This window comes from Ips typographus, linkage group LG7 (genome assembly GCF_016097725.1).
Source record: "Ips typographus isolate SLU linkage group LG7, UJ_Ityp_2.0, whole genome shotgun sequence".
NCBI classification, from domain to species: domain Eukaryota; kingdom Metazoa; phylum Arthropoda; class Insecta; order Coleoptera; family Curculionidae; genus Ips; species Ips typographus.
In genome coordinates, this window is record NC_138428.1 from 4,636,608 (window position 1) to 4,663,664 (window position 27,057).

Genomic DNA, 27,057 nt, shown 5'->3' on the forward strand with positions numbered 1-27,057 from the left:
GAGAGAAATCAAACACTTTCCACCTGAGTATGTAAAATCTCTCTCTCTCTGAAAATCATTGTAAAATGAGTTTATTTTTTTGAAACTTGACTTTGACTTAGAGAGTTAGATAGGGAAACAATCAAAAGTGGAAACGGTTAATGGAAAGTGAACTAAATAACGTTCGAGAACCTCTTGGAGCTGTCACAGAGACGCTCTATCAACAACAAAATCAAATCAATCATCCGCTCCTATCGTTATACCTGTTTGTGTAAAGGAATACCTCGGATCGGTAGCTGCGTGCGATAAGATAACACTCACCGTATCGACAATAATAATCCCCAAACTAGCTGGTTACCGAGCCGTTTCCTCGCGTTTTATTTCCTGCCGAACGGGTTATTTTCAACGTTATACGGCCTGCGAGCAGTCTGTATCAAATGCCTGCACTAAGTCACCGAAACATTCTTCCAAACCAAAAAAATGAGCGAGCAAACCACCAAAAATCGACGCCGACGCCGCCAAAGTTCGAAGGCGGGCGACCACCCTGACCGACCAGTTGGATGGCGGCGATCCGTCAGTCACTTGTCAAATTCGATGGGCGGCATTATCGATTAAAATACCTTTAAAAAAAAGCGCGATAAAAACGGTTTGCCCACGATCACGGTGCGACTGAACCGCTAGATTTCCCTTACGATGTTGATAAAATGTGTATACAGTTTGGGAGATAAGCTGGTGCGTCGCGCACTCGGGAAAACGACGGCCGGCGTCGTGACGAAGACGCCGTCGATTTATTTTGGCAACAAAAAACTTCAAACTCTTTTGTCAAAACTGTTCAAGCGAGATACCACCGTATGAACCATCTTTTGAAGGAAGAAGATTTTGATCCTCAACTTCCACAAGAGCACATTTTATGATATACTAGGAAATTTTATAGTCTTGGAAGTATCAAATATTGAAATAAAGAAGATAAACTTAGAGCACTCAAATATCTTTAGTCCTGTAAAGTAATTGTGTATGAGGGATCTTCCTTTCACAATTATAAGGTTACGTAAACAAATCGATTTGAGAGAAAAAAATTCCTCATCTTCTTCAATATCAGTAAGCCATATTTGTATTAGAATCAGCTTAGAAACAAAAAATCATGTCCTTCAACTTCATCATATTGATTTGAGACAAAATCGATTCGATTATCTACTCTGTTCCAACAGAAATATTGATTTCTCACAAATTCTGTAGCTTTCAAGGTGTAAAAAATACCCAGCAATGTATGACCAAGTTATACTTCGGCAAAAGATCAACCCAACAAAATGGCAGTAATCTCCAAAATGGCTGCGTAATCACGTAAACTTTGTCATCGTAACGTAGTTTTAGGATCGTTAAACCACAACCGAAGCATGGAAAGCTAAATCCAGTTACGTGGTGCTCCCCAGAGGACGATCGTGCATTAATCCAGGTTTGTACGGGTAGTTGCAGGAAAGGACGGGAAAGGGGGGTGGAAAACGGACGGTCCAGTGATTGATGGCCTTCTGGCAAGCCCGATAGGGGTTGCGTCGATGACCTGCAGGAATTTTCTATCGTACTTACGAGTTTTATTACTTAACACATACTTTCCCGTACTGGGTCGCAAATACAGTGCGTTTTTTTTAACGCGCAACATAGGATTTTACGTGTTAAATTTTTAAGCCCATGTTAGACCATTTTATTTTGGAACTGCAAGTCTATAACTTGACGGGTGTGTCTTTAGTACCCTGAAGCTTAAGTAAGTCTACCAATTTGGTCTAAAAAATGATTAAAAACTGGAAAAAAAATCATTTTTTTTCGAAAAGATTTTATCGTTCAATACTCCCTGTATGCATTGTTGTTCCTTGTTGTTTTTATACTGGCAGGGCAGGTAGCAGGTAAAGTGACATATTTTGACTGCATCACGACCCGACATCTTTTGAACGTCAAAAGGACATTTTATGATTGTTTGGAATACTGTTTGGCTTCAAACGGAGGGCACTTTGAACAATTCACTTATAAAAAAATACTTCTTTTGTTCTTAACTTTCTTGATATAAAGTTAATGATCACCCTGTTTTACTTTCTACGCCAAATTTTACCTGCTACCTGCCGTGCCAGTATCAAAAACAACAAAGAACAACAATGCATACAGGGAGTATGAAACGATAAAACCTTTTCGAAAAAAGATTATTTTTTGCAAGCTTTTTAACACTTTTTAGGCCGAATTAGTAAACTTACTTAAGCTTCAGGGTACAAAACAGCCACCCGTCAAGTTTTATACTTGTAGTTCCAAAATAACATGGTCTAACATGGGCTTAAAAATTTAACACGTGAAATCCTATGTTGCGCGTTAAAAAAAACGCACTGTATGTCATCCGAAAGCATTAATCTTCAGGTCCTAGACTACGAAATATCGAATTACGGAGGCGGTTTGGAGAAATTGCAATCCCCGCTGATAGGTAAACGGTCGTTTCCTGTCGCTCGAATGAACCAGCTCATCGTAAACGTGTCTTCGCCAGTTGGGGACCAGAACACATGCACTTTCAGGGACAAAACAGTTATCAAAAAAACTGGATTTGGAAAGACCTGGCACCAGATAACCGACTTCCTTTTATTGTTCTCTCAATACTAGAGCTGAGATTTGTAAACTTTGTTAGGCAATCACGTTTTGCACGCACATCTCTATTTCATTCCGATAAAGAGCTGTTCATTGTGGTTTGTTTTCACAGTTTTAAGTATCTTTGTTATAAGTCCAAATGGGTCCACTGCAAACCGTCATTTTCCTGCTAACTTGTTTGGGATTCACCGAAGGGCTAGTTAGGGTGTATTTTTCTAAATGCGGCCAAAAAGGTTTTACTTGCATCACCAATGCTAACAAGAAGCAGAACATAATCTACACCTGTCAAAATGGAACTTCTGTAAGTAGTTTTTTTTTTGCTCTCATCTCTATAACCCCTTAGTATATTTCTGTGTTCGAAGTTCGAAGATCAAAGTGAATTGCAGAACAGTTGATATTTCAGTAATAATTGTAAAAACGATGATTAATTACTTCACATTTAACTAACAATAAACACATTAAAGTTAGACGAGTGTTGTTAATGCAGAAAAGTAGATGTTTATGCAATAATGAACTGTATTACCTTGAATTTACAACGAAAACGAATTACAGAGAGAAACGTGAATTTCACATTTTTACCGTGAATATGGCGAAAATCAAAGTAAAATGGACTGACGTAACAATGTAATAGATTGAGAAAACCTGTATCACGTTTCGTTTTTATTTTTGCCATATTGACAGCATGCAGGCAAACAAGGTGTTTGTTATACTTTGGAAAAGTTACATAAAAATTATTTGACAGGAAACAGGTTGGCTCAAGATGTGCTTATTGGGGAGGTTTTTATTTATTATTATTTATTTATCTATTTGTTTTTAATTTGTACTGTTTTAATACTGAAATTATTGTTCCTAGTTCTGGAGACAAGAATTAGCAACAAATATTCTAGAACAAGAGGAAGCATCTAGAAATTGTCATTTCATGAAAAGTAATAATGTATATTCTCTCTCTCAATTGTGTACAGGGTGTATTGTGTATACAAGGTTATTTGAAAAAATGTAGTTTGAATTAGGGCAACGTTATACAACTTAGAGCTGAAAAAAATGTTTCAATAAAGTTTAAACAGTAACCTAAAAAAATAAAAAATGTTAAAATGACTTTCCTTAATTATTTAATAACGTAACTAAAAATGAATGATTTATTGCCATTTTAACAGACAATTCCCCTAGTTTAACAGATATTGAATTAAAGGTGGACTCTATTTTGTAAATTTTTCTTTGACCAAGCATAAACATACTATGCTGCTTCTTTAATCCTAATTACGAAACATCATGTATTTGTTGCAATAACTAGCGTAAAATTTGTTTTTTCAGGATGTGGCTCTATTCATCAATCAATTCCAAGCCCCATCCAACATCGAAAACTTAAAAATCCAAAACTGCGACTTCCTAACTCTATCCACGAGATGTTCCTCAGAAGTGCGGCCTGTCCAAAAACTGGAGGTGGTCAATATTGGAGTTTTGACGTTTCTTCGACTCGGATTCACCTCGATGTTACCACCCACTGTAACTATGGAGAACGTTTCCCGCGTGGACTTTATTCCCACGGGCACTTTCAACCAGATGGAAAAACCGTACCAGAGCAGCGGATGCTACGCTGCTTCTCTGGACTTTCAGAATTTGTACTTGAAGAATGTCACTATAGATGTGGTGCAATCGAACGCTTTCGTTGGGATGAAGCAGTTTAATAATTTCAGTTGGGTTAATGTGCAGGTTAACAGGTTGCAAACGTCCTCCATTCGGTTGAATTTAGGCTTGAATGGTGGGTTTGAGATGAGGAATTGTACCGTGAAAATGGTGGAACCACTAGGAGTTCAAGTGTTCGGCAGAAGTGGTGTGTTCGCTGGGATCCACTTTCAAGAAATCGCTAGCAGCGGTATCAATGGTTCTCTGGAAGATTTTTATTTTGTTAACAACTACGTTGAGCTGGTGGAACCACAAGGTTTAGCGATGTTGGCTATGAATACTTTTATTCTAGACAATCATTTTGAGCATATGAAAAGTGGGGCTCTGGAGAAGCTCAGCCCAGGTTTAATCCAGGGTTTGGGCACCAACTTTGGCAAACTGAAATTCATTTACGACTTCAGCAACAACGTGGTCAGCCGCATGGACTTTGGAAGTCTCCATCCTGATTACATCTCTTACGAAAACGTACCCACTCAGATGATGTTCAGCAGAAATCACATTGCTTGTGATTGTGACAACGTAAAATGGCTGTTTTCTTTTACAAACAGCTTCTTGGAAACATTCTACGAAATGGTACTGGACGAGGAATATGACAATGTTTGTCTTGGATATGACAGAGAGTGTCAAGTGTCTTTGATGCAAGTAAAGGGAATGGTAGATTGCAGTCACTGCGTGCAGAACTTCAGTTTGAGCAGTTTGTGTAAAACTCCAAAACTTTCTGTGATAGAGGAAATCACTGAGCACCTTCCTGCAGCAATGGTACAGTCTGATATTAATAATGGAAGTTTTACAATATCTAGTATGTTAAATATCATTATTGGAAGTTTTCTAGCGGCTTGGTATAGTGCCTTAATAATTGTAAATTAGCCTAGTTATTGTAATATAACCTTTTCTGAGTTGTAAGAGGCCTATAGACGTAATGTGTTATGCTGCATACATTTGTGACACAACCTGTATGTCAAGTTTCTATTCTTGACACACTGTATAGTACTTAGATTTCTTTCTTCCTCTACGAGTGTATAAGTTATAACTAGAATTGCACCCAAAGTTGATTTCTTAAAGAAGGAAAAGTAACTGCATCCCCTCGACTGGTAAAATTTGGGAAAGTCCCTAGGAGGTAGGATTTTCTAATAAGTTATTCCGGATGCGCTCCCCGACAGGTCCCAAAGAGACCCCAAGACCCCAAAAGAGGCTATATGGCAATTACGGTATTGTGCGGCCGGAGGGCCAAAGCAAAGGGGGGATTTTATCAGTTTCGATCTGAAATTTTCTTTTAGTCTTTGCTCAAAGTGAGTTAAGATTTGCACATTGAACAGACACATAAACGAGAACCAAATTGCCAATTTTTCCCCCCTTACGAGGTTTGACTGCCAATGCATTTTAATTGACTGACAGCACGAGGAACTTTGAGGGAGAGGGAGGTTTTGGGTGTTACAATTTTTTGCTAGCAAACGCAAAATCTGAACCCTATCAAATCAACACAAGAGATGAAGTTGTCATTGTGTTTAACGGTCCCCTCGTGAAAATATCCAGTCTGTAATTTTTATCACCCCCTCGAATATTATTTCTATAATGGACCGTCCGAATTCAATTTACCCCCGGAGCCCTATCGGGGCGGAGTTGTTCTGAAACCACTCGAAATCCAATTATTGTTTCGATATTTTTGCTTCCTGTCATGTATGTGAGTATTGGAAAAGTTAAAATTCATTCTCCCAATTTGATAAATAATCTACAAGAGTATAAACTTTTGGTAAATATCGAGAACGAGAGAATCAAATAAATATTCCAATTTTGACTTCTTGTATCCCATCCATCTTAGGTTCATTTGGTTTGTCCTTTGTACACCCTTTATAAACAAGCTTTCTACACAAATACAGAGTGTCCAAAATGCACATGAGTTCGTTTAGTATTTTGCATCAAAATAATCCAGATGAACCTTGGATATAAGAAATTAACAATGAAAATTAGTTTTCAATTATTTACTCCTATGCTGTATTTTGGTAGATAATAATTCATAATAGGTCTATGTTATAAATGGTAAATATTGTGCAATTGCAAGAGTTGAACTAGAAAACCAAATAAATATTACAACTTCCACTTTCTGGGTTATATCAAAGGTGCAACTTTGGATATGGTTTGTATCTTGTACTCCCTGTATAGAAAAGCTTCTTACAAAAATACAGAGTGTCCCAACGATAATACTGGTTTGTTATATACAGGCTGATCAAAAAAACCTGGGAAGAATAATTGTACACTGTAGTGTATTTTGAAACGATAATGATAATAACTAAAATGCATTTTTTAGTCAAGATTTAACCTCTTTTCTCGAGGGGTAGATACACGAGGTATTATGAGGCACTTTGCCAGTAATACAAAGCATTTTGAGGTATTTTTAGAGTATTTATAATGCATTTCATAGAACTTTGAGGCATTGACTGTATATTTCATAAAGTTTTGCGATATTTTTATTGGAATTTTGAGCGAAATAAAGACTAAATAAAAGAAATTTTGCGATATTTTAAGGAATACATTGTAGTAGACCAAGCAGTAGACAATATAGTGTATCAATATAACAAAATTGACCGCACATGTAATTATTATAGTAAACTCTGTTACATGATATTAAGTAGAAACAATATATTCATTACAAATTATTATAATAATTTACAAATTTTTCAACATTTAAACTACATTTTTAAGGTCACGTGACTGTTTTTGACAGATATCAACTGGCCTTTACAGTGGTGCAAGCTCAAAATTGTATTATCAACGTCACGTGACGTGTACTTTACAATTTAATTTTTTACAACTGTCTAAATTTTATTTATCAATATTCCCAAGTTTAAACTGCGTTTTGAAGGTCACGTGACTGTTTTTGACAATGTCAACTACTCTTTACAATGTTGCAAACTCAAAAATTGAATTATCAAAGTCACGTGACGTAGTTTTTACAATTTTACCACTGTCTAAATTTAAAATACTATATATTTAATTTGTCAACTGTTTCTTTTAAATTATAGGTGTCTTTATTTGACACGTGCTAACTTGGTTACTATGACAGTTAGAAGATTCGTTTAAACGGCAAAATATAACTCGTAATTTCAGACAACCGTACAAAAAATATTTTTGTTTATTAGAATTTGAAAAACAGTCACCTAACCTTAGAAAATCAATTTTAAGCTTTCGGCACAAGGTCAAATCAGTTGTCAAAAATTTGGCAAAACTTTTACGTTGTCACCTAACCTAACCTAAAAACTGTCACGTGACTTTAAAAAAATTATAATTTTAAGCTTTTGGGTCTTCAAAATTTGGAAAAGCAATCAGGTAACCTGAAGAAGTCATTTTTTTATCTTAATCTTTATGACATTTTGACAAAATGTCATGCACAAATTGTAAAAGCAGACATGCTACTTAATTAATCTGACCTAAAAATTCCCACGTGACCAAAAAAAAAATGTTAAGGGTGTATTTCATCAAGGTTTATCATTGTTTCAATACCAGGGGCCTTATAACTGAATTTAAGAATGCCACAAATGTATAGGTAAACATTTGAAGGCATTCTGAGGCAGTTTAAATAATTTAAAGGCATTTCGAGGTATTTCAAGGTAATATGAGGCAGTTTAGACAGTTTTGAGGCATTTTGAGCATGTGAATAATCATTTGAATGTCCGACTGCAATCCAACTTATTTTAATAAAATCTTACTGAACAAACAGTCTGATTCAGCATAATTTTAAATAAAATGACTATAATATTTGAAGTGGTGAAGACTCTTCAAGATTTCCTTGATGATTGAATGTTTCGCTGTCAGGGTAAACTGATTTAAAAAAAAATGTTTATTTAGGTTTGTATTAAAATTCAAGGGGTGAGGTCGGCACAATCCCGCCTTCTGGAAGAAAATAAAACCGCAGAAAAAGAGAATATTAAAAGATCGAGACCCGTTTGTCAACGGCACGGCCATTAGCCATTCCGTTTTCGGGAAAACCGCAGGGACAAGGAAAAATTCCTCGGGCCTTTAACAATTCAGCGACGCGCGAACGTGAGCGAATTTTTCGAAAGTTTTCCTGGTCGCATTCAATGCGTTTAGGTCGCTTTTCTTTTTTGGATAAATAAATCAAGAACCAACCACCCTTTGAAACTCAGAAAATCATTTAAAAGAGTAAACGTCAATTGTTTTTTATTTTCTGGAAATTTAGTTGGGGGATGTAGTGCGTAAACTCTCGCTTTCGCCCCCGCCGAATTTTCTTTCGGGACCGCATTAGTATCGATTGGCCGGGCTTTAATAGAAACTTAATATTTTATTAACGACACCTCCATTAAAGTCATGCACGCAAAACGCTCATTTTCACCCCTTATTAGTGATTTATGCCGGTGGACGTTTCGTCCACCGGCGCATCTTCAGGCATTGTCTGTACACACTTACCCTAAAAACCGGCTTCACACCATAACCTCCAAAACACAGCAAATACACAATTTAAAACTTCACTAATTAGTAACGTGTGTAAAGAGGTTTTAAGTTTTTTTTATTAAAAAACCGATTCTTTCACGTAAAGACGCAAAAATCAACGCGCTAAAGCCCCGTCCGAAAAACTGGGGACACTAAACGCCGCCGTAAACAAAGCAAATGGCGACGACGCTACATTGTTGTCAATTTTACAACCATTTTAATCGTATCTCACTTAGCAAAAACTCGGTGGACAATCACAACAAAATACAATAAAACCACAAAGCCAACTATAACAAAGTTCAGTTTTTTTCGAGTTTTATAAAGAAGAAAGTAAAATAAAATCGTGTGGAAAAGGATAGCACAGGCGTCGCGGCAACTATGCACCAAATTATGTTGCGCCGCGACGCCAAGAGATCGATACGTCGTGTATTTCACTGTCGTCCAGACAAACCTTGCCCCTGAATAGAAACCTTACACTTGGACTGCAACAGTCTCTTAACTTAACAAGAAAAAGTTCGAGTTGACTGTTTTTTTTTTATTTTGTTGAAAAAGTCAAAAATTGTGACTACACGGTCACTTAAAATCTTTTACCTACGACATCAGTGTAAATAGCTAATTACGCATAGTTTTCCGTTACGTAATGACCCTGTTTACGCACAGTTGTTTTTACGCAAAAATTGATTTCGATTCCATTCCTTGCTTGATCAAAGTATATTAGATGGAGATCATCGCGTAGTGTATTGTTGATACAGTTTTAAGTATAAATTCCGGTTCGTCTAGAATATCATCTGCAATAGCAATCACATCAAGTAATGCTACCAAAAGTATTACTTTTAATAATAATAATAATTCAACTGAGGTGTATAATAGCAATAATGTGACACTTGCCTTAGCAAGCAATAGAACAGATACGCCATTTGTTCTTAATAACTGTAATATCACCATAAATCATTATTTTAAGAACAACAGTAACAATTATTAGATAACATGTTTTGAGAAATTTTTTTATTTCATTATTATTTTTTCTTTAGTAGCATAATTCCTATGATTAGTACAAATATGATGTTAATGTGTTAAAAATATATTTTTGAGTTGCGAAATCCAGGACTTTACACTTGGTCGTAGGTAAACTATAGTACGTTACACGTGCTTTAAGGCATTTTACGCACTCATGGAATAACACTTTTTCCATATCGTGCATAAAATGTCTCTTACAAGACTAGTTACGTAATATACTATTAACAGTGCGACCAATACCAGTTTTAAACGCTTTTTTATTTTTTGAAACCATATACACATCAACAAGCAGAAAATAAATAAATAAATAAAATATTCTAAATTATTTATTAGGTAGATGTCAACAAGGATCAATTCAACCACTTAGCGTTAAGGAATTAAGGAAGTCAACTATTGAAGCAATAATAGAAATGATCCTAAGTAAGATGTGTACCTACCAAGTTACCAACAAACTAGTGTTATAGAGACTTGTCATACTTATTTTAGCTAAAGAACCATCAAGTCTTGGTGGACTTTCCGGACAACCTGGTTTAATTATTCCTTTTTTTAAAGAAAATGAATAAAATCCCATGTAAACATTATCTTTGTTTGCTAGAAGAATCATATTGTATTGCACCAAACCGAATGTCGTTGCGTTCAAAAGCCAAAAAGTGCACTTTTCAAATAGGTTCAAATGGGACACCTTGTAATGGACACCCAAAAATTACGTCATCCAATTCGGGTTTTCAACACCTACCATTACAATCTACTACTACTTTGGCATTTTCAAAAATGATTCCAAAAGCCTCTAAGGTTTGGAACATTTAGAGCCTTCTGAAAATTTTGGGAGGTTTTTAGCAGTATTTAGACACCTCTAGCATTTCCAAAACGATTCTGTAGGTCTCTCTAATCTAACACTTTCTAGAATTTTCTGGCAATATTTCATTTTTTTAGAATAGAATTTAGTAGCTTCTGCCATTTTCATAATGACACAAGAAGCTACTGATAATATCAAAAATATTCAGTAATATTAAAGACCTCTAGTATTTCCAAGACAACTTCAAAGACCTCCAAAGTAGGTGCTACCAGTAGTCAATTAGCCATGTTAAATTACCTCTTTGTCTTTACTTTCATTGGTGTTAAAACACTAAAAACTTTTTCTTGTATGATCTTATTAACGCGGTGTGTTAACATAAGCACGCCACTGATCGGTTGACTGCGTTTATTTGGAAAAAAGTCGACATGGAGACTTACAACCGCCATTTTGCTAGACAACTAGGAAACCTTAAATCTCGCTTAAGTAAATAGGTGGAAGCTGTACGTCGGCTCGGAAATAAAGCACATGGTACCAGGTCTTGTAAATCGGGAGGCCACAGTTTACCATTTAAGTGGTTTATGCGGCTCTATTGACAGCTTTATGCGGTTTCGAGATATATACTGACGGCAAAACAGCAGCTCGAATTACGGTCTTTTTCTAGGGAAGGGGGGATGTGTAAGGGAGTGTTAAAACTCCCACCCGGGTCAGTTTACACAGTCTGAAACCGTCCAGGTGAAACATACGAAACATCACTTTATTAAATTCAATAAACGTTTTGATTTATTCAGAATCCACTTCAGAAACAACGAATTCAGTTTCCAAGCAGGCAATCTCAATCCCTTCGCAGGTCAAATAGGTTTTGGTGCGAAAGTAGCCTTCTGCTGGTATGGGCTCGTCTACCTCCTCTCTATTAACCTGGTAGTCGGTCAGAGTGTAAGTTCCCTATAAAGGATGCTGAGTGAACCTACTTAATTCAATGCAACTTTACATTACAGCTTTGAATTCGCAGTCTTTTTTAAGTGGAGGGTCCAGCTCCTCTTTCAAACGTTTCCAAGCTGGTTCCATCATGTTACTAATGGATTCGCATGCTGAACCGTCTGCGTCCATGTAATGGGTAAAATCGGAACCAGCTTTAATATCTGTAGTTGTTCGAAACTAAAAAATATATTTTTCCGACATTAATAATTTTCTCATTGAATTTATGATGATGGTATAGAGAATTGCTATGACAGTGCAGTTTGATTTTGAAATTCTCCCGAAAACACTTCTAATTGCCTTACCGTACATTGATCGTTTACAGTTCGGTTCAATTTAACTTTCATCTGTAAGTATTTTGCACCGTCCTTACTTTCCAGCTCAAGATCAAAATCGACATCATCAGAGCCACTTGACGTCTCACATTTTTTCACTGAAAGCGGATCTACGATGTAGTCCTGCAAATTAAAACAATAGATTTGATTTGAATCAATTCTATAACCTCTAAAGAGCATCAGACTGAAAAGATTTTCAAAATGGGGCCAAACTTAATAATCACAAGACATAGCAACATGTTGCAGTGTAGTTTATTAAAAACAGAGGTTGTTACTAACAAAATTAACGTTATTAAGAGAAAAAAACCTCTTTCATGGTTGCTGTTAACTTGAACTGTCTTAACCGAATCAAGAATTTGTTCAGGCTTTCCACTATTGCTATTAATTACCTGAGCTAGGACTGACGTCACTGACAATATTACTAGCACTGCAATAATGGTCATGGTTGTTACCAAACTCTGGAATCTTCTCATAAACTGACCTTTTTATAGAACGGATATGAATACCGGAAGAAAACTGATTTCCGGTCACGCTTGTTTTGATGTTCACTTGTTTTTTTGACACGCAATTGATTCAATAAAAACCTCCTGTTCTAGGCAAAAACGCACTGAACTAACAAAATGCCTGTCTACAAGGAGTTTGGTTTGGTGGTGTGTGCGTTAATCTGTGCTTTGGTATGTATTCTTGGGGAAATTCTACAAAATTGTGGCACCAGATGGTTTTAGATCCCACAGAGCCATTTCTTCGCCATGGCAAATGCCAAATTCAAGGTTCTTAATGTGGACAAATGCGAAGATGATTGCGTAGTTATTCCCTGGAATTTCACCCTGAAAAACGCTGATGAAGACGGCTACAAGAAAATTGATTTTCAAATTGATCTTCAGGACACTGCGTTGGATGAAAACGTTAATGTAAGTTAGCCATAAATACAGGTGAGGAACTTTTGAGACTTATGTATATTTTTCAGTATACTTTGGTTATCGACAAATACGATGGTGACCAATACCAAGAAAACTATTACAATGAAGATGGTGTAATGTGTGACGCTTTAGATAAGTACGCTACCAAGGGTTGGGAGAAGATAATCAATATGGCGCAACCAAGACCAGATGGAAAATGTAACGCTCGTGGTGTAAGTTTTCCCACCACTTTCCAACATTTACCATTGCTGTAATCTCGTTTTAATTATTAAAGAGCGTGTTCACATTGAATGATTATGAAGTCATGAAGGATGACGTCCAAGTACCGCCAGTTTACGGAGAAATTAGAGGAACTTTAAAGCTTTTTAGAGACGGAAATTGTTGTTTATGTGGCATTGTAAACATAGAGATTAGCGATGAATGAAATGTCTCGTGGATTTTTAGCTATTAAATTGAATTTTTCTGGCAATACAACATCACGTGTTTTATTTGTGTGTGAAATTATTGTTGTTAAAGTCTATTGAAGTTGGAGGATATTGCAAATATCCAGGAATATTCCTCTCTCTTTGGGCTATTCTTTGTCATACAGTGGGTAGTTTGTGATTGGACTACGAACTGTGCTGCTTTGACATTTTTCCTCAATCACTTGAAACAAATTAACAAAAATATCGTAACCTTTGGTCCCTTCCCCAAAAGGGTGTAATTTCAACCACTTATCCACTAAAATTCCCACAGCATCTTTTGATTCTCGCCGCTAATAGAACACACTCAAGACATAAATACGTCGTCCCTGTGACGAGTAAAAACAAATAACAATGAGAATTATAACTGAGCTTGGTTTAATTTCAAAGCGATTAATCTCTCGATAGGTCGCAAACATGTCTCGGATATTTAGGTTACTTTCTCATGTACATAGAACAAGCCTGCCTCTTGAGTTATTAGAGAAGAATCTTTATGAGTTTGTTTAATTTACTCACACCATGCTTAAATTACTGTGTCACAATGTTATTAAAGTGAGCACACATAATCTTAGTAATACAGGGTGGTCCAGTTTTAAGTGTCAATAATTCACCATTCGATAGCCCATCAAAAAATAAGTTGACATGCATTATGCTATTTTCCTGAAAAAACTAAGAAAACCGTTCTACGCTCACTGGATATTATTCAAAATTGACAAAAATGTCTACTTGGGATATTGTATATTTTACTTTAAAATGGTTCAAAAGAATGAAAATCTGGACATTTGTGAAATTTACGAATTAATTTTTGACACTGAAAATATAGTCAAAAAACAGGATTTTTGGACTAATTTTTACTGGCGTTTAATTTTTTAGACTATAGTAGTGTAAAACTGATCATTCAGGACTTGTGAGAGTTCAAATTTGTATTGAATAGTCTAAAAACTTGTTATTTACTCCAAGGAATATTTTGTGTCTGAAACTGGATTTCAAGCACTAAAAACAGTTCGGAAATCAAGACAAAGATTGTTGTGCATAAAACTCAGTTTTTACTACTAAAAATAGTCTAAAAGTTGACTTTTAAGGCTAGAAATGAATTTACTGAGACTAAAGAGAGTCCTAAAGACTATTCGACTTTCTGGATTTACACACAACTCAATTTTCTGGATTAAAACCAGTCTAGAATTCTATTAAACACTGATAACAGTCCAAGGGTAGAAGTCAATTTAATAGTCAAGAAGCTTGAAATGATATTTTCAAGACTATGGACAGTGTACGAACTGGCTTTCAGGCCTGATAAGTCAAGATTTTTAAGAAATGCTCGATTTTTTAACCCCGAAGTGTCTAGAAGTCAATTTAATAGTGACTAAGCTTGAAATGGCGTTTTTAAGCTTATGGAAAATGTAAAAATTGTTTTTTAAGTCTGCTATGTCAAAAACTTGGTGAAGCCAGCCTTGAAACTCGATTTTTCAAATTGAAAGCAGTTTTAGGGCCCTAAAAATAGTCCAAAGTTCTGAGAAAATGAAAAGCAAAGTAAAAAAACTTGAAAAATTACTCTTCAAGTCAATTTGTAAGAATCTAATGTCAATATCGTGTATTTAAGACTGTTTTCAAGACTAAAATATTGAAATGTGTTTTCAAATTATGAAAACGTACTTCAAATTCAATTTTAAGCTTTTGATGTCACTTTTCATTGGTTCATAGTCAATTTTCAAGGTTTAAATGTGTGAATTTGTACTAAAAAATTCTAGAGAAAGTATTTCTTGTCTACAAATCAATTTTCTCTAAAGCTTTTCAATTTATCTAAAAGCTATGACGACTGACTACAATAAAGACAGCTTTTAAGCCTCTTAAGACAATTTTCACAGTTTCAAAGTAAATACTGGTTTCTAAGTCAATTTTCAGAACTGAAGAACTGAAACTATGAAATTTCAAATTAATTCAATTTTTACCGTTTCCAAGACAATTGGTGACTTTAAATTTAGCAAAATTAATGATATTTTATGCCTAAGATACCATCCATCCTAGCATTAAAATTCAAATTTGAAATCAGCACATAAAAAGACTATTTAAAGCCCCATTTCAAATATTACCAAAAATTGCACAAAGTCACTAAATTGCAATACCCTGTACAAATTCTCATGCATAAAGAGATTTTATCGTCTGCAAAGTAATGTGATTACTGAATTTTTATTAACATTGCGGACACCTAATAAGTGTCATTGGATCGATGCAATCTAAATGCAATGGGTTTTACCAGCCATAGCAATAAAAACTTACTAATTACATGAATTTACGGTTTAATTAATTTTTTGGCATCTCAATAAACGTTCTCTCAACAAATGGGACAATTGCTGTACTCGAAGAATCTGGGTTGATCTTAGCTCCCGAAACGATTGATGAGCCCTCACCCTACGAGCAAACTTGCTAAACTATGACTAATACCCCAATATTGCCAATTTGGGGGGTGATCGCGGGAAATAATACCGTTTTGTTATTCCAAAGGGGGTCCAATATTGTCGGTTATTGGATGCGTTTTCTGTGTATTTTGTCCGGATTTCGACGTGCCTCTTTCATAAACACACACGATGACGCTTCAGAAGGAATATTGCGTGATGTTTAGATTTTTTTTGTTGCCCCAGACCGGAAGAAATCATCTCATCAACATGGTTTTTCCCTTTGCTTGGTACTTATTGCCATTGAAATGAGTTTAAAATACAGTCACGACTAGAGAGATAACATGAAAGTTTGGATTTTTTTTCTGATGTGCAGCCAAACAAGTTTGGTAGGTTATTAAGTAACTAATAAAATGGCACATTGAAATCTAACTCTTTTCAGGGTTTTTATGTTACAATCCAAAACATTTCTAAGTGTTGCCCAGAAAGTGACTCTGAGTTAGGTGACTTTAGCGCAGATTTGTTTCAAGGACAGTTATCTGATCAAGAGTTATCTGGACGACTTGTTTTGCCTATGGATATTGATTATAATGCAGAAATTGTAATTATCTTACCAAAGTCACTTCTATTATCTGATGGTAACTTTTCAGCAATATGAAGCATCCATATGGGACGAGTATGACCAAGAATGGAAGACTCTGTATAAAGGAGAGCGGTCAGTATGCAGATCCTTGGTAAAGTCATTACCATATCAAAATTTGGCTGATGAAACCTCTTTTCCTAGTGACTGTCCTATAAGAGAAGTATGTGTTATAAAATTTGATAACTAATGATTGAATGATGTGATTATTATGTAGGGTACTTATCATCTGAACAAATATCCAGTTAGTGGCCAGTATGTTGTGTTCAACACTGTAAGAGGCATCAGCTCTTTGGTAAAACACCGTCTACATCTTCTTCAAGAAAATCACCACATACTTTGCCGAGTGATCTACACCATGTCTCACGACTGATTGTATCATATTAGTAATACATACAAAATTCAATTAGTCCACCCCTAAATTAGTTTTATTGATGTAAATTGCTCGTTCAGCCATTGCGACAGGACTCAAAAGGGCGCAGCCCGTAACGACATTAGCCTGGATGCGGTTACGGCGTTACATGTTCAATTTGGCTGCGGTTACGCATTGGATGCTGCTGGACACTTTGGTATCTCCTCTCCCCTTTACTATAGTTCTTGTATGGTGGAGAATCAATCATCGAGCAATAAATACCGGTAAAGCGTATAGGAAAAAGTTAAAAGTCGAAAAGCAATTTGGCGTTCCGCGGAACAGAGAGAAATTGGAAACACTTTTGCTCGGAAAGCGGCACCCCCGGACTCGAATCGAAATTGCGACAGACCTTTTACCGGTGGGGAAAAGGGGACCATCCACCCCCAACGTCAAAGGAAGCCGCTAGGTGCAGAGTTAGCGGGGGGAAAACCGAAAGGCGGCCTAAAGGGCTGTTTAAGAGATGTTGATTGCCAATTTATTTACCCTGCGGGAGTTCGATTTCCTTTCGGAGCACTGTCCTTTGAACTTTTCTCCTTTACAACGTTACATTTGTGGACAAGATGGTGGTCGATGGCCTTATACATATTATATCTAAAACAACTGCAAATCTACTGACAAAATGATTCAAACACTAAAAAATGTTCTATTATCAGTATCTACTGGCTGTGGATATAACACTGAATACAATCTAGCTAGTTTTAAAGTTAAAAGTAAAACAGACAACACGGACTCAAACATACAATATTGTAGGAAACGTCCCAGTTTGTTGTAGTGGCAATTTCGGTATAAACTTTCTGAAAAGCCGTACATCGAACAAAGCTTTCGCCAATTGAAAAGGCTTTATCACGCCGTACGATCTTCCCCCAAAACGCGTATTTGAATATGAAATACATCTCCACAATGACGACATTCCCCCAGAGAGGATGGCGGGGTGGCGGGAGTATAGCATATCCCAATTCCCGCACATCCATTTTAATAGGGATTTATTATGTGGCCTGTAGACTTTGTGGTTTATAGTTGCAGGATTTGTTGTAAATACAAATGGCAGACTGAAAACATGAAGGTAGTTTTAGTCTGTTCATTCAAATTATTGGCTACTAAAATTATAGCAAATATATTTGCAATTTGGGTTTTGCAGAAAATTTCTTTTATAATTTGCTAAAGGCTTACTAAATATATTATAAACCAAAATATTCAATTGTTAGTTTTCATTATCTTTAGTAAAAAAAAGTTCACTGAATCACTGTTGCAAGCGAGAGAAACGTAGTCACTCAAATCTTAAAATTACATCATCGATGACGTGAATGCAATTTTTGTTGGCGTTTCCTCTAGCAATTTTCTTTTATTTGAAGATTTTCGATTGCTACCCATTTTGAGATTTAGGGAATCTTTTTAATTTTAAATACCCTGTATAACAAAAAAATTATAATAGTAAGGAGAACACAAAACAAATTTTTAACACAAAAAATAAATAAAAAAATTTACGCCCCCGGGTGGGCTCGAACCACCAACCTTTCGGTTAACAGCCGAACGCGCTAGCCAATTGCGCCACGGAGGCGATGTTAACTCAGGTCTTAGGGACGTACACAACTTAAACCTTTTGCGTTTAATCCATGCTAATTATTTAAAGAAATATTATTTCTTCTAACTATCATTGTTAAACGTAATGCAATTAAAAAGACACATAATTGCGTATACTTTTTAAATAACAACAAAATTACTTTCTCTTTTCTACTATAGAAATTGTGTTTTTTCAACTTTATTGAACTTAAAAAATGTAATTTTTTTACATTTTTTAAACATTTTCCTTACTGTATAAATTCAATAAAAAAAAATAAAAAAGTAGTCCCACCGTGACAGTGTTTGACACTGCCGTGACCAGGATTCGAACCTGGGTTACTACGGCCACAACGTAGGGTCCTAACCACTAGACGATCACGGCTATCGAGACATACGTAACCAGAGCGCTAACTATGTATATAAATGGAGGTACAAAATCACACGTAGTCACGCTATATTTTTTTAAATTTTGTATGAAAGTATTTGTAGCTGTGTTTTTGTTACTAAATTAGTAATTTGTGCATTTTTATTATTTTATTTTACAGCCAAAACAAATCAAATACAGTCAAGCGGGTGCTTCAAAAATGTGGCAACGCCGGAGCCAATGTAAACTAGCTCCAGGCTATTTCTTCGTTTTTTCGGACTGATTAAGTTCTCCTGAATCAATCCCTGCCGGTACGTCCTACAGAATTTACACACAAAAACTCTGAAACACTCCAAGAAGTACGTCCTAACTAGAACCATGATCAGCCTCTTCTCGAACCTCTTTTTCTTCATCTTTGGTTTACCTGGGAGCCGTTTGGTTGTTTTCTTGGTACATTGCGGTATTATCTGAACGATTTTACTTGTTTCGTTATATATTTTTGTTGTTAAATAACTGTTGTGCCGGGTACTGATATGGGTTCGAGGGTGGGGGGACATAACACCCCAGGCCTACACGCTGACAAGGCTTTGGCAGGGGTTCCCCGCCTCCTGGATGACCTGCAGCGCCTTTCTGAAGATACGGACTCGGCGGACATTGTTTTTCTGCTAGGAAGAGACGAGGACAGGGTATATGCCCATAGGGTGATTCTAATGGCCAGGTAATTACTAAATAGAAATAGATGAAAAAAAAATCTTTTTAAAGAGATTATTTCAACGGTTTTTGTACCTCATTTAGGCAAGCTTTATGAGTATAATTTTTTTGCTTCAGACATTATCAACATAATAACCAACTAAAACTTTGAACTGTTGCTTCATCATAAACATGCATCCTATATTCATTGGCACAACATCAAAGCGTCCATATTACGCTTTGTGTGCCTACTTTGCGATATTGCTTTCTGTTTTCTAGGACCTCTTGTCTTGTGCAATGAGGCTAATTACAGACAACCTGGAGCACACTTGGTTTTAATGCAAAATTGGCTATTTTTTCACTTTGATCTTTCCTTTCCCGTTTCGGGACGAGTGCTCCTTTGTGCCCGTTGCGTGCGTTCATTATTCCTTCTTGTCAATTCAGGTGCAAAAGCTTCCAGGCCGCCAAAAGAGGTGAAATTTGCAGGATACCTGGATGCACGGTGTCACCGGCTGCCCCAGGCACCCCGACGCCTATTCGTCTTCCCCAGGTGCCATCAGATACTTTTAAGCAATTTCTGCTTTACGTTTACACGGGAAAGGTAGATTTCTTGAATAAAAAATATAAAGACAAAAATTTAAGTTTTGCGGGGTAAAGATTTTGCTGCAGGATAGTGGAGTTTTTGAAATGATGGCTTTAGCACAGGAACTAGGGGTGGACGAACTGAGAAATGCCTGCGAAGACCACGTCACATCCACTCTTTCTGTACCGTCCGCTTGTACTTTCTTGGCCACTGCTATGGACATTCAGGATCGTTCTACAGGTATGCAACCAACAATACACTTTAACATTTTAAATTGAATTATTTGCGCGTAGGAATATTAGTATTTGAATTAAACATAGTATTTTTTAATAAATAATTATTAAATTAAATGCTAGTGGCATATTTAAAAATATTATGGTTATTACAAGAAATTGTTGATTTTAAGTTTTCAAAGCACATGTTGGTTAAGAACGAACTTTCCACAATGTTTTATAAGTGCGATGGTGGTGTAATGGTCAGCATAGTTGCCTTCCAAGCAGTTGATCCGGGTTCGATTCCCGGCCATCGCATAATCTTTTTTTTTTTATTTTTTTTCTTGATAATCTTCTTCCTTGTACAATATTATATTTTTGTTTACAGTGGATTAGTCTGTATTTACAAAAACATGAAAATATTGATTTGTTTTCTCCAATATCTACTTATAGAAAAATTATGTATTGTTTTTTTCCTATAAGATCAAAATCCTAGCTTAGTTTGCAAACTTATATGGTTATATTGATAATTCACATTATCAATCACTTTCAATAACTTATAATTAAAAAAGTACATTCACATTTAAATTAAAAATAAAATTTTAAATTAAAAATAATATCTGGCAACTGGTAGACGTGCTAGTACAGTTGGCAACATGGCTGTTTATTTTTAACTGACATGACATCCGTGTCTCTTGTCAATGACGCTTGTTAATCAAAATCTAACCTCACTTTATTTGCATCAATAAAGCGGTAAAGCGTCTGATTTACTTTTATTTAATTTGCTGCAAAAAACCCTCAAAAAATGGCATACAAACCACAAAAAGTGCAAAAGGTGATGGTGCAACCCATTAACCTGATATTTCGATACCTGCAAAACCGATCGCGGGTTCAAGTTTGGCTGTACGAGAACGTGAGGCTACGGATCGAGGGGCACATCGTCGGTTTTGATGAGTACATGAATTTGGTGCTGGACGACGCCGAGGAGTACTACGTAAAGACCAAAAATCGCAGACAACTGGGAAGGATCATGTTGAAAGGGGATAATATTACTTTGATACAGATGGTGAAGCCTGATGGTGGTGGAGACAACTAACGGCTAAAAGATTCTTAGATTTAAGCTCTATTTTATTAAGATTTCAGTTCAATAAACAACTTTTTTGTACATTGTGTGTTTTATTGGTTCTACAGGTAGCAAAGCAACTGCAGGATTTATTGAGAGATGTGTGAGTTACATTGGGGAAAATGCTGGTGAGTGTGTGAGGACTAATTCATTCCTTTCACTCCCAAAGGAAGCTATTATCAAATTGATCTCATCAGATTATGTAAGTGCTTTCAAACTGTATTTTTCTGCTTACTATTAATGAACTTAGTTATGCATGGAAGAGGAAGATGTCTGGAGGGCTGTGCTGAATTGGGCCAAGTACCAAGCTGGAGTTACACAACCTACAGCACACTGGACTGAAGAAGAAAGAGCCAGAGTCTGTCAGCAACTCTCCTATGTAATCAACCATGTCAGATTGTTGTTAATAGGTAAATTAAACCCCTACAACTGAAGCTTTTCTATAATTATTTTAAATAAACACACAGATTCCCAAGTATTTGCTGAAGAAGTGGAACCTACAGGAGCAGTCCCAATGGAGCTCAGTTTAGAAAGATACCGCCATGCAGCATTGCCAAGCAAATATTCTGAATCATCTGAAGATCAGAGACTGAGACCTCGTGTGTCCCCCCATTTGTTTTCAGGGTCCCTGATTATTGGTCAAGACAAGAGCCACTATCAAAGGATCCTAAATGCATGGTTTGGGCATCCCAAGCAAGCCTGGAGGCTCATCTACAGAGCTAGTAGCCATGGGTACTTAGCTTCAGCTTTTCACAGACATTGTGATGGAATTGCCCCCATTTATGTTATAGCACTAGTAAGTTAAGAGTTTTATTTGTTTTGAGAAAATTACTTAATAATAATGTTGGATTAATGTAATATAATTAATATTTTAGGGTGTAAGGGGCGATATTTGCGGAGGTTTTACAGATGCAGCATGGGCCAGGCCTCCTGGCAAAAGTCGCTACATAGCGGCAGATCGTGCGTTTTTGTTCACTCTGTATAATCACCAAGACTTGCCTCCCACCCAATTTCATTTGGTGAAGAAGCCTTTTGCCATTTGCTATCACCCTGAGTAAGTTGGTGCTAAGAAACTTGTTCCATTATATTTACTGTTACATTTTTTACAGTTCTGGACCAATCTTTGGGGCCGGCGCCGACTTTTTGATCTCAAGTAGCTGTAACAGCAACATGGACAGCTACTCTAATCTTCCTCACACTTATGATGGAGATGGCGCTTCCTGTTCCATATTGATGGGAGACTACAATTTTGCTGTGGCAGACTATGAAGTGTATACTCCCTTAAGTAGTTGTACTACTGGGAAATTCTCAAAGTCTGATAGATATCAGTAATAATTATTAATATAAATGAATGTTATAGCTACAAAAAAAATAAAGGAAAAATATAAAGAAGAGAAAGATAAATAAAGCACAAACACAACCATCTTAAAGTGTTCTGGTAGTTCTTGTTTTATTTTTAATTCAAAAGTTTTGCCCTATTTTTATCTTCTTCTTCTATTGCCCTGTCCGATTACGGACGTTGCTTCAAACTATTTTCGCAGGTTAGCCAGCCATGAAATTCTTCTTCCAGGCCCTCCACGGCCATCAACTTTGAATTCTGCATTTGTTATTTCTCATGATATGGCCAAAATACTCTAATTTTCTACGCTTCACAGTAAGCATGATTTCAGGCTCACATCCCATTCTTGGGAATACTTCTTCGTTTGTAATTCTTTCTATCCAAGAGATTCTAATAATTCTTCTAAAAATCCACACTTCAAAAGCTTGCAGCTTTTTTTCCATAGCGTCCAAGCCTCCACACCGTACAGAAGAGTGGAGTATAGGTATACCTCACTATCATAACACATGATTATTCTCTTCTTTAGAGCCAGATTCAGGTCTCGACCTGACAGGAGCGGTCTCATCTGCATAGATGTACTTCTCGCTATTTCAATTCTATGTTTTATCTCCTGTGAGTGTTCCCAGTCCCCCGTTCAACGTGCAGCCGAGATAAGTGAACTTTGCCTTCCTCTCAACTGGCTTATTGTTTATATACACGTTACCTGGTTGGACTGGATTTTTACTAATCACCATATATTTGGTCTTATTGACAATTAAGTTCAGCCCGTACTCCTCTCTAGTTTGGTTGACCCTGTCTAACAACTCTTGTAGCCCCTCTATACTGTCCGATAACAAGACGATGTCATCAGCATAACCGATATTATTGATGATTTCACCCTTAACTCTGATGCCTCCATTTGTGTTTTTTAGAGATAAGCAAGAAAAAAACAACTTAATTTGTCTTAACAAGGTCACAAAAACTCATAATTTCAAATAAATAAAATATTTATTTTTTGACTTAAAATACCAATACAATTTATAGATAATCTATCTCCTATATCTGTAGCGTTTGAAATGAAACCACAATTGAAAGATATTGTTATGAAACTGACATCTAAATCCGCGCTTATAAGAGTACTCCCACTCTCTATTTACAATTTTAAAAGCGATATCTTCGTAAGGAGGTCCTGCATGAAATTTGAGTATGGCAAATTCCCGATTTTCTGGACAGGCCGTCAAAAAGTATTCGGGAGTGCAATTTTTGTCGATCAAATCTGGGTAAAAGATGTTAAACTTGTAACCTTGCACGATTTTGGGTGGGGGATTGTCCATGTCGTAGTGAGTTTGATTGTACTTGTTCCACTCGAAACCAGTGTGAACCCGATTAAAGTAGCGCGGTTTTCTGGGTCTGTATTTGTCAGACCACAAATAAATTTGACTGTCCAGTGTTTGTTCAACACTAAATTGTGCTTCATCCTCACCCATGCCTTTACGCGCTTCTTTTTGCAGTAGCAGTTCTTCTTTGGTGATCACATTTTCCACTTTCTTGCCTTTATCAGTTACTTGAAGCCTGGCAAATTCTAACCGATTCAGATCATCTTCTTCAGTTACTACTATTGTGCCAGGTTCAATTTCATCAGCAGTGAGCAAGTTAGGGCTGTAGCTGCCTGCTTGATATGCTGTAAAGCACTCATTGAGCATGTCATTTGCCGCTTCTTCATTTACTTCCTCTTCACTCTGACTGTCTTCAGTCACTTCTCTTGATGGCCCTGCTTGTGAGTCTTCTTTGCTTTCTACACTTTCAACAGAGTGTTTGCTGGTTTCATCAGCTGTTTCTGGTACTGTGGCAGCTTGTTCAGCTTTTAAAACTTGTAGTTTGCGCCTTAAACTCTCCTGATGCCTGTCTCTTAACCTGGCTCTGGCCATATGGGCTTTTAATTGTGACAACAGTGACTCCCAATACCCTATATCAATACCATCTGATTTACTGTTGATCTTGCTCTCTATTTGTTTTTGCAAAGCAGCCAATTGGGCTGCAGTTTTGCCTTTAAAGACTGCAGTAACATCTTGAGCTACAGCCTGGTTGATTCCTTCTCTCCTTCCAACTCCAGTGTCAAAATCCTGGTCTCTTTGCAATTTCCTCAGCTTGTGTAACTCATCTTCCACTATAATTGTAATGTCATTCCAATAGTCCAAGTTTTTGCCTCTTTCAAGTTCTTTGTAGACTTTAATATCCTCCACTAAGTCTTCCAAGTCCTTGATTTGCAATCCATTTAAGTAAGTGTAAGGTTCATGCATTTCAACTGCATCAACTTCCTCTTCTGCACTAATATACTTTGCCAGCAAATCAATTGGTTTTGCACGGCCATCTTGAATTCTAATGTGACTTCTGAGCCTAGCTTGCTCCAAATGAAATTGATCTTCTTGCCTTTCCCACTCTTCAAACTGTGCAGCCTCTTTGCTGCGTTGCAGCAGCTGAGTTTCGTCTTCACGTCTCTGTCTTTCCAATTCGCGCTCCAACCGCCTTTTTTTCACCTTTTCCAGTTCTCTTTTGTTTTCTTCCTGCTTAAAACGATTTCTTGCTTCCAGTTCCTCCCTACTAGCATTGGTAAGCCCTTCCTTGGCCAGTTTTTTAGTCCAAACAAAAGTGGAAAGTAGGTTACCATCCCCAAAAGGGTTATCACTGTTAGTGTAATGCAAATACTCATTGTCCCAGCCCATGCGCTCTTTCCGCTTACGTTCTTTTTCTTCTTTCTTCTTCAAACGTCTCAATCGTTTTTCTTCCGCGGTTTCGCTAGCTTTTAGCAACTCCTTCTGACGTTTTCGCTCTTCAATCGCGCGCAACCTTTCCTTTTCCAATTTCTGCAGTAGTTTTATTGACTGCCCAGAACTTGAGCTTGAGCTGCTGCTTGAACTGCTACTACTTGAACTACTAGACGAGGAAGAACGCTTTGAGGAATGCTTACGTCTGTAGCTTTTCCTAGGGGGCGAAGGTGAAGGGCTTTGCTTTTTGTGGGAACGTTTACTGTTGCTTTTTGTTCCTCGACGTTCCGGCGATGGTGATCTACGTCGATGACGGGATTTGGATTCTCCCTCATCTATACGATGTTTCGGCATTTCCTAGTGTATTTTGAACAAAAAGGAACTTACAATTATAACTAAACATAAACAAAATAGAATTGTATGTAATAGTAAGAAACTTCTTATGGGATTTATTTGAGGTTATGTTTTGAATTGACGTAGTCGTGCAACCGTGAAATGTCAACGACAGGCGAGTCCGACCGACGTTGCCATACTTAAAAAACTAGAGATGGGACTGATAAATCAATAAAATCTAAACTAAAAATTAAAAGTTGTTCTCTATCTTCTTTGCTTATCTGTTTTTGTGTTTTCAATGCTACAATCAATAAATTTATGAAAAGAAAGACATGTTCCATCTCACTTTTGTTGTGGACACAGAAAAAGACATATCTTTTTGCAACACTGGAACAGGTAAAATTGACTAAATTGAGGTTAGAAACAGAACCAGAGAAGTCACACCATAACATCAAAATTGACAAGTTTCCTCATTTTCACCTGGTTTCCAGAAACCATTCATAAATTTCAGCATTTCCTCTGTTTAATATGCCTAGCTGGAGGCTATGAACAGACGTCCAACACCGTTAGACAACGAGCAATGTCGGTCATGTTCTAGTTTTTCGGACTACGTAAAATCGACCAGAAAAACCAAGAAGGACAAGAATGGAAACTCTATAACGGCGGCTTCAGAAAACCAAAACCAGGTAAGTTAATTCAGTAAAATTAACAACAAATTTGCAATGTTGAATAATAATGCTAGGATCGTGAAGAAGAGAACCTTAAACCAAGGAGAACAGATTGTCCCCTTGACAAAGATGAGCTGGGTAACCAATCTTGGGGTTTGTTGCACACCATGGCAGCTAAGTTCCCAGAGAAACCTTCCCAAACTGAAAAGTGCGACATGAAGACTTTTTTTAATGTATTCTCAAAGTTTTACCCATGTCAGCACTGTGCTGAGGATCTAAGAGAAGAGTCAGTGCTGATTGTTTTTATTTAGTGATTTGTTCTCACTGAATCTTTTAGGTTAAAGATTGACCCTCCCAAAGTGGAGTCACAGGATGAGTTAAGCCAGTGGCTGTGCCGGCTACACAATAAGGTCAATGTTAAAGTTGGGAAAGAGGTGTTTGACTGCTCTAAAGTGAACGAACGGTGGCGGGACGGTTGGTTGGATGGTTCCTGTGATTAGTTTACATCTTTAGTAGTAAATAGACCAATTTTAATTTTTGAAGCTTGTTTTTCTGTTACCCTCTTACTTTATCCTATCTACCTAGTAAATTTGATGATCACTGGGTTAAACGTGCATTAGTCGAAGGAAACTAATAGAGAATTGCCAAATTAAACATTTAAAATTTGGTGACTGGGTATTCACTCACTACAGTTGGTAATAGCATTATCAAAAGTAAAGTGATGTTGGCTAAAGTGGTTCATGTGTGACGTTGACGTAAGTGACA

At 36.7% G+C, this 27,057-nt stretch overlaps 9 protein-coding genes and 3 non-coding genes across 15 annotated transcripts in view; 7 read left to right on the top strand and 5 right to left on the bottom strand.

The window, feature by feature from the left end:
• fz2 (frizzled 2) overlaps positions 1-8,865 on the bottom strand; it is an 83,092-nt gene extending 74,227 nt beyond the window's left edge. For 2 of the 3 annotated variants that reach the window (XM_081983662.1, XM_081983659.1), the window contains exon 1: positions 301-958. The gene's annotated coding sequence lies outside the window, so the exon portion shown is untranslated. Of the gene's footprint in view, positions 1-300; positions 959-8,703 lie in introns of those variants that run through there. The other variant, XM_081983660.1, reaches the window with a different exon arrangement.
• Positions 2,711-5,184, top strand: LOC145731740 (uncharacterized). The gene is made up of 2 exons (XM_081983669.1): positions 2,711-2,899; positions 3,910-5,184. Exons 1-2 carry the CDS (start codon positions 2,738-2,740, stop codon positions 5,146-5,148), a joined length of 1,401 nt encoding a protein of 466 aa, XP_081839795.1. The 5' UTR covers positions 2,711-2,737; the 3' UTR covers positions 5,149-5,184.
• Positions 8,866-11,273: 2,408 nt separating the features above from the next.
• LOC145731778 (uncharacterized) lies at positions 11,274-12,370 on the bottom strand. Its single transcript, XM_081983741.1, has 4 exons — positions 12,240-12,370; positions 11,821-11,973; positions 11,534-11,695; positions 11,274-11,482 (listed from the first exon to the last, which is right to left on the bottom strand). The coding sequence occupies exons 1-4, from the start codon at positions 12,321-12,323 to the stop codon at positions 11,321-11,323; spliced, it is 561 nt and encodes a 186-aa protein (XP_081839867.1). The 5' UTR covers positions 12,324-12,370; the 3' UTR covers positions 11,274-11,320.
• Positions 12,371-12,386: 16 nt separating this feature from the next.
• LOC145731779 (uncharacterized) lies at positions 12,387-13,244 on the top strand. The gene is made up of 4 exons (XM_081983742.1): positions 12,387-12,524; positions 12,576-12,761; positions 12,818-12,982; positions 13,045-13,244. Exons 1-4 carry the CDS (start codon positions 12,471-12,473, stop codon positions 13,192-13,194), a joined length of 555 nt encoding a protein of 184 aa, XP_081839868.1. The 5' UTR covers positions 12,387-12,470; the 3' UTR covers positions 13,195-13,244.
• Positions 13,245-15,921: 2,677 nt separating this feature from the next.
• On the top strand, positions 15,922-16,700 carry LOC145731845 (uncharacterized). The gene is made up of 4 exons (XM_081983832.1): positions 15,922-16,013; positions 16,067-16,225; positions 16,275-16,427; positions 16,482-16,700. The coding sequence occupies exons 1-4, from the start codon at positions 15,969-15,971 to the stop codon at positions 16,635-16,637; spliced, it is 513 nt and encodes a 170-aa protein (XP_081839958.1). The 5' UTR covers positions 15,922-15,968; the 3' UTR covers positions 16,638-16,700.
• A 1,460-nt stretch (positions 16,701-18,160) lies between these two features.
• TRNAN-GUU (transfer RNA asparagine (anticodon GUU)) lies at positions 18,161-18,234 on the bottom strand. Its single transcript has one exon. It is a non-coding gene; the product is annotated as a tRNA-Asn (tRNA).
• Positions 18,235-18,546: 312 nt separating this feature from the next.
• TRNAH-GUG (transfer RNA histidin (anticodon GUG)) lies at positions 18,547-18,618 on the bottom strand. The gene has a single exon. It is a non-coding gene; the product is annotated as a tRNA-His (tRNA).
• Positions 18,619-18,806: 188 nt separating this feature from the next.
• LOC145731679 (BTB/POZ domain-containing protein 9) lies at positions 18,807-22,649 on the top strand. Of its 2 annotated transcripts, none has more exons than XM_081983566.1 (8): positions 18,807-19,318; positions 19,777-19,891; positions 19,948-20,113; positions 21,277-21,410; positions 21,459-21,618; positions 21,676-22,004; positions 22,084-22,262; positions 22,318-22,649. In XM_081983566.1, exons 1-8 carry the CDS (start codon positions 19,134-19,136, stop codon positions 22,538-22,540), a joined length of 1,491 nt encoding a protein of 496 aa, XP_081839692.1. In that variant the 5' UTR covers positions 18,807-19,133; the 3' UTR covers positions 22,541-22,649. The 2 variants fall into 2 exon arrangements, with proteins under 2 accessions (XP_081839692.1, XP_081839691.1); XM_081983565.1 differs by having other exon boundaries at positions 18,815-19,318; positions 19,735-19,891.
• On the top strand, positions 20,332-20,403 carry TRNAG-UCC (transfer RNA glycine (anticodon UCC)). Its single transcript has one exon. It is a non-coding gene; the product is annotated as a tRNA-Gly (tRNA).
• On the top strand, positions 20,800-21,250 carry SmE (Small ribonucleoprotein particle protein SmE). Its single transcript, XM_081983567.1, has one exon. It carries the CDS (start codon positions 20,891-20,893, stop codon positions 21,179-21,181), a length of 291 nt encoding a protein of 96 aa, XP_081839693.1. The 5' UTR covers positions 20,800-20,890; the 3' UTR covers positions 21,182-21,250.
• Positions 22,650-23,515: 866 nt separating the features above from the next.
• cactin (cactin, spliceosome C complex subunit) lies at positions 23,516-25,766 on the bottom strand. Its single transcript, XM_081983471.1, has one exon. It carries the CDS (start codon positions 25,643-25,645, stop codon positions 23,576-23,578), a length of 2,070 nt encoding a protein of 689 aa, XP_081839597.1. The 5' UTR covers positions 25,646-25,766; the 3' UTR covers positions 23,516-23,575.
• A 269-nt stretch (positions 25,767-26,035) lies between these two features.
• On the top strand, positions 26,036-26,834 carry Alr (Evr1_Alr domain-containing protein Alr). The gene is made up of 3 exons (XM_081983472.1): positions 26,036-26,310; positions 26,367-26,578; positions 26,630-26,834. The coding sequence occupies exons 1-3, from the start codon at positions 26,170-26,172 to the stop codon at positions 26,790-26,792; spliced, it is 516 nt and encodes a 171-aa protein (XP_081839598.1). The 5' UTR covers positions 26,036-26,169; the 3' UTR covers positions 26,793-26,834.
• Positions 26,835-27,057: the final 223 nt, after the last annotated feature.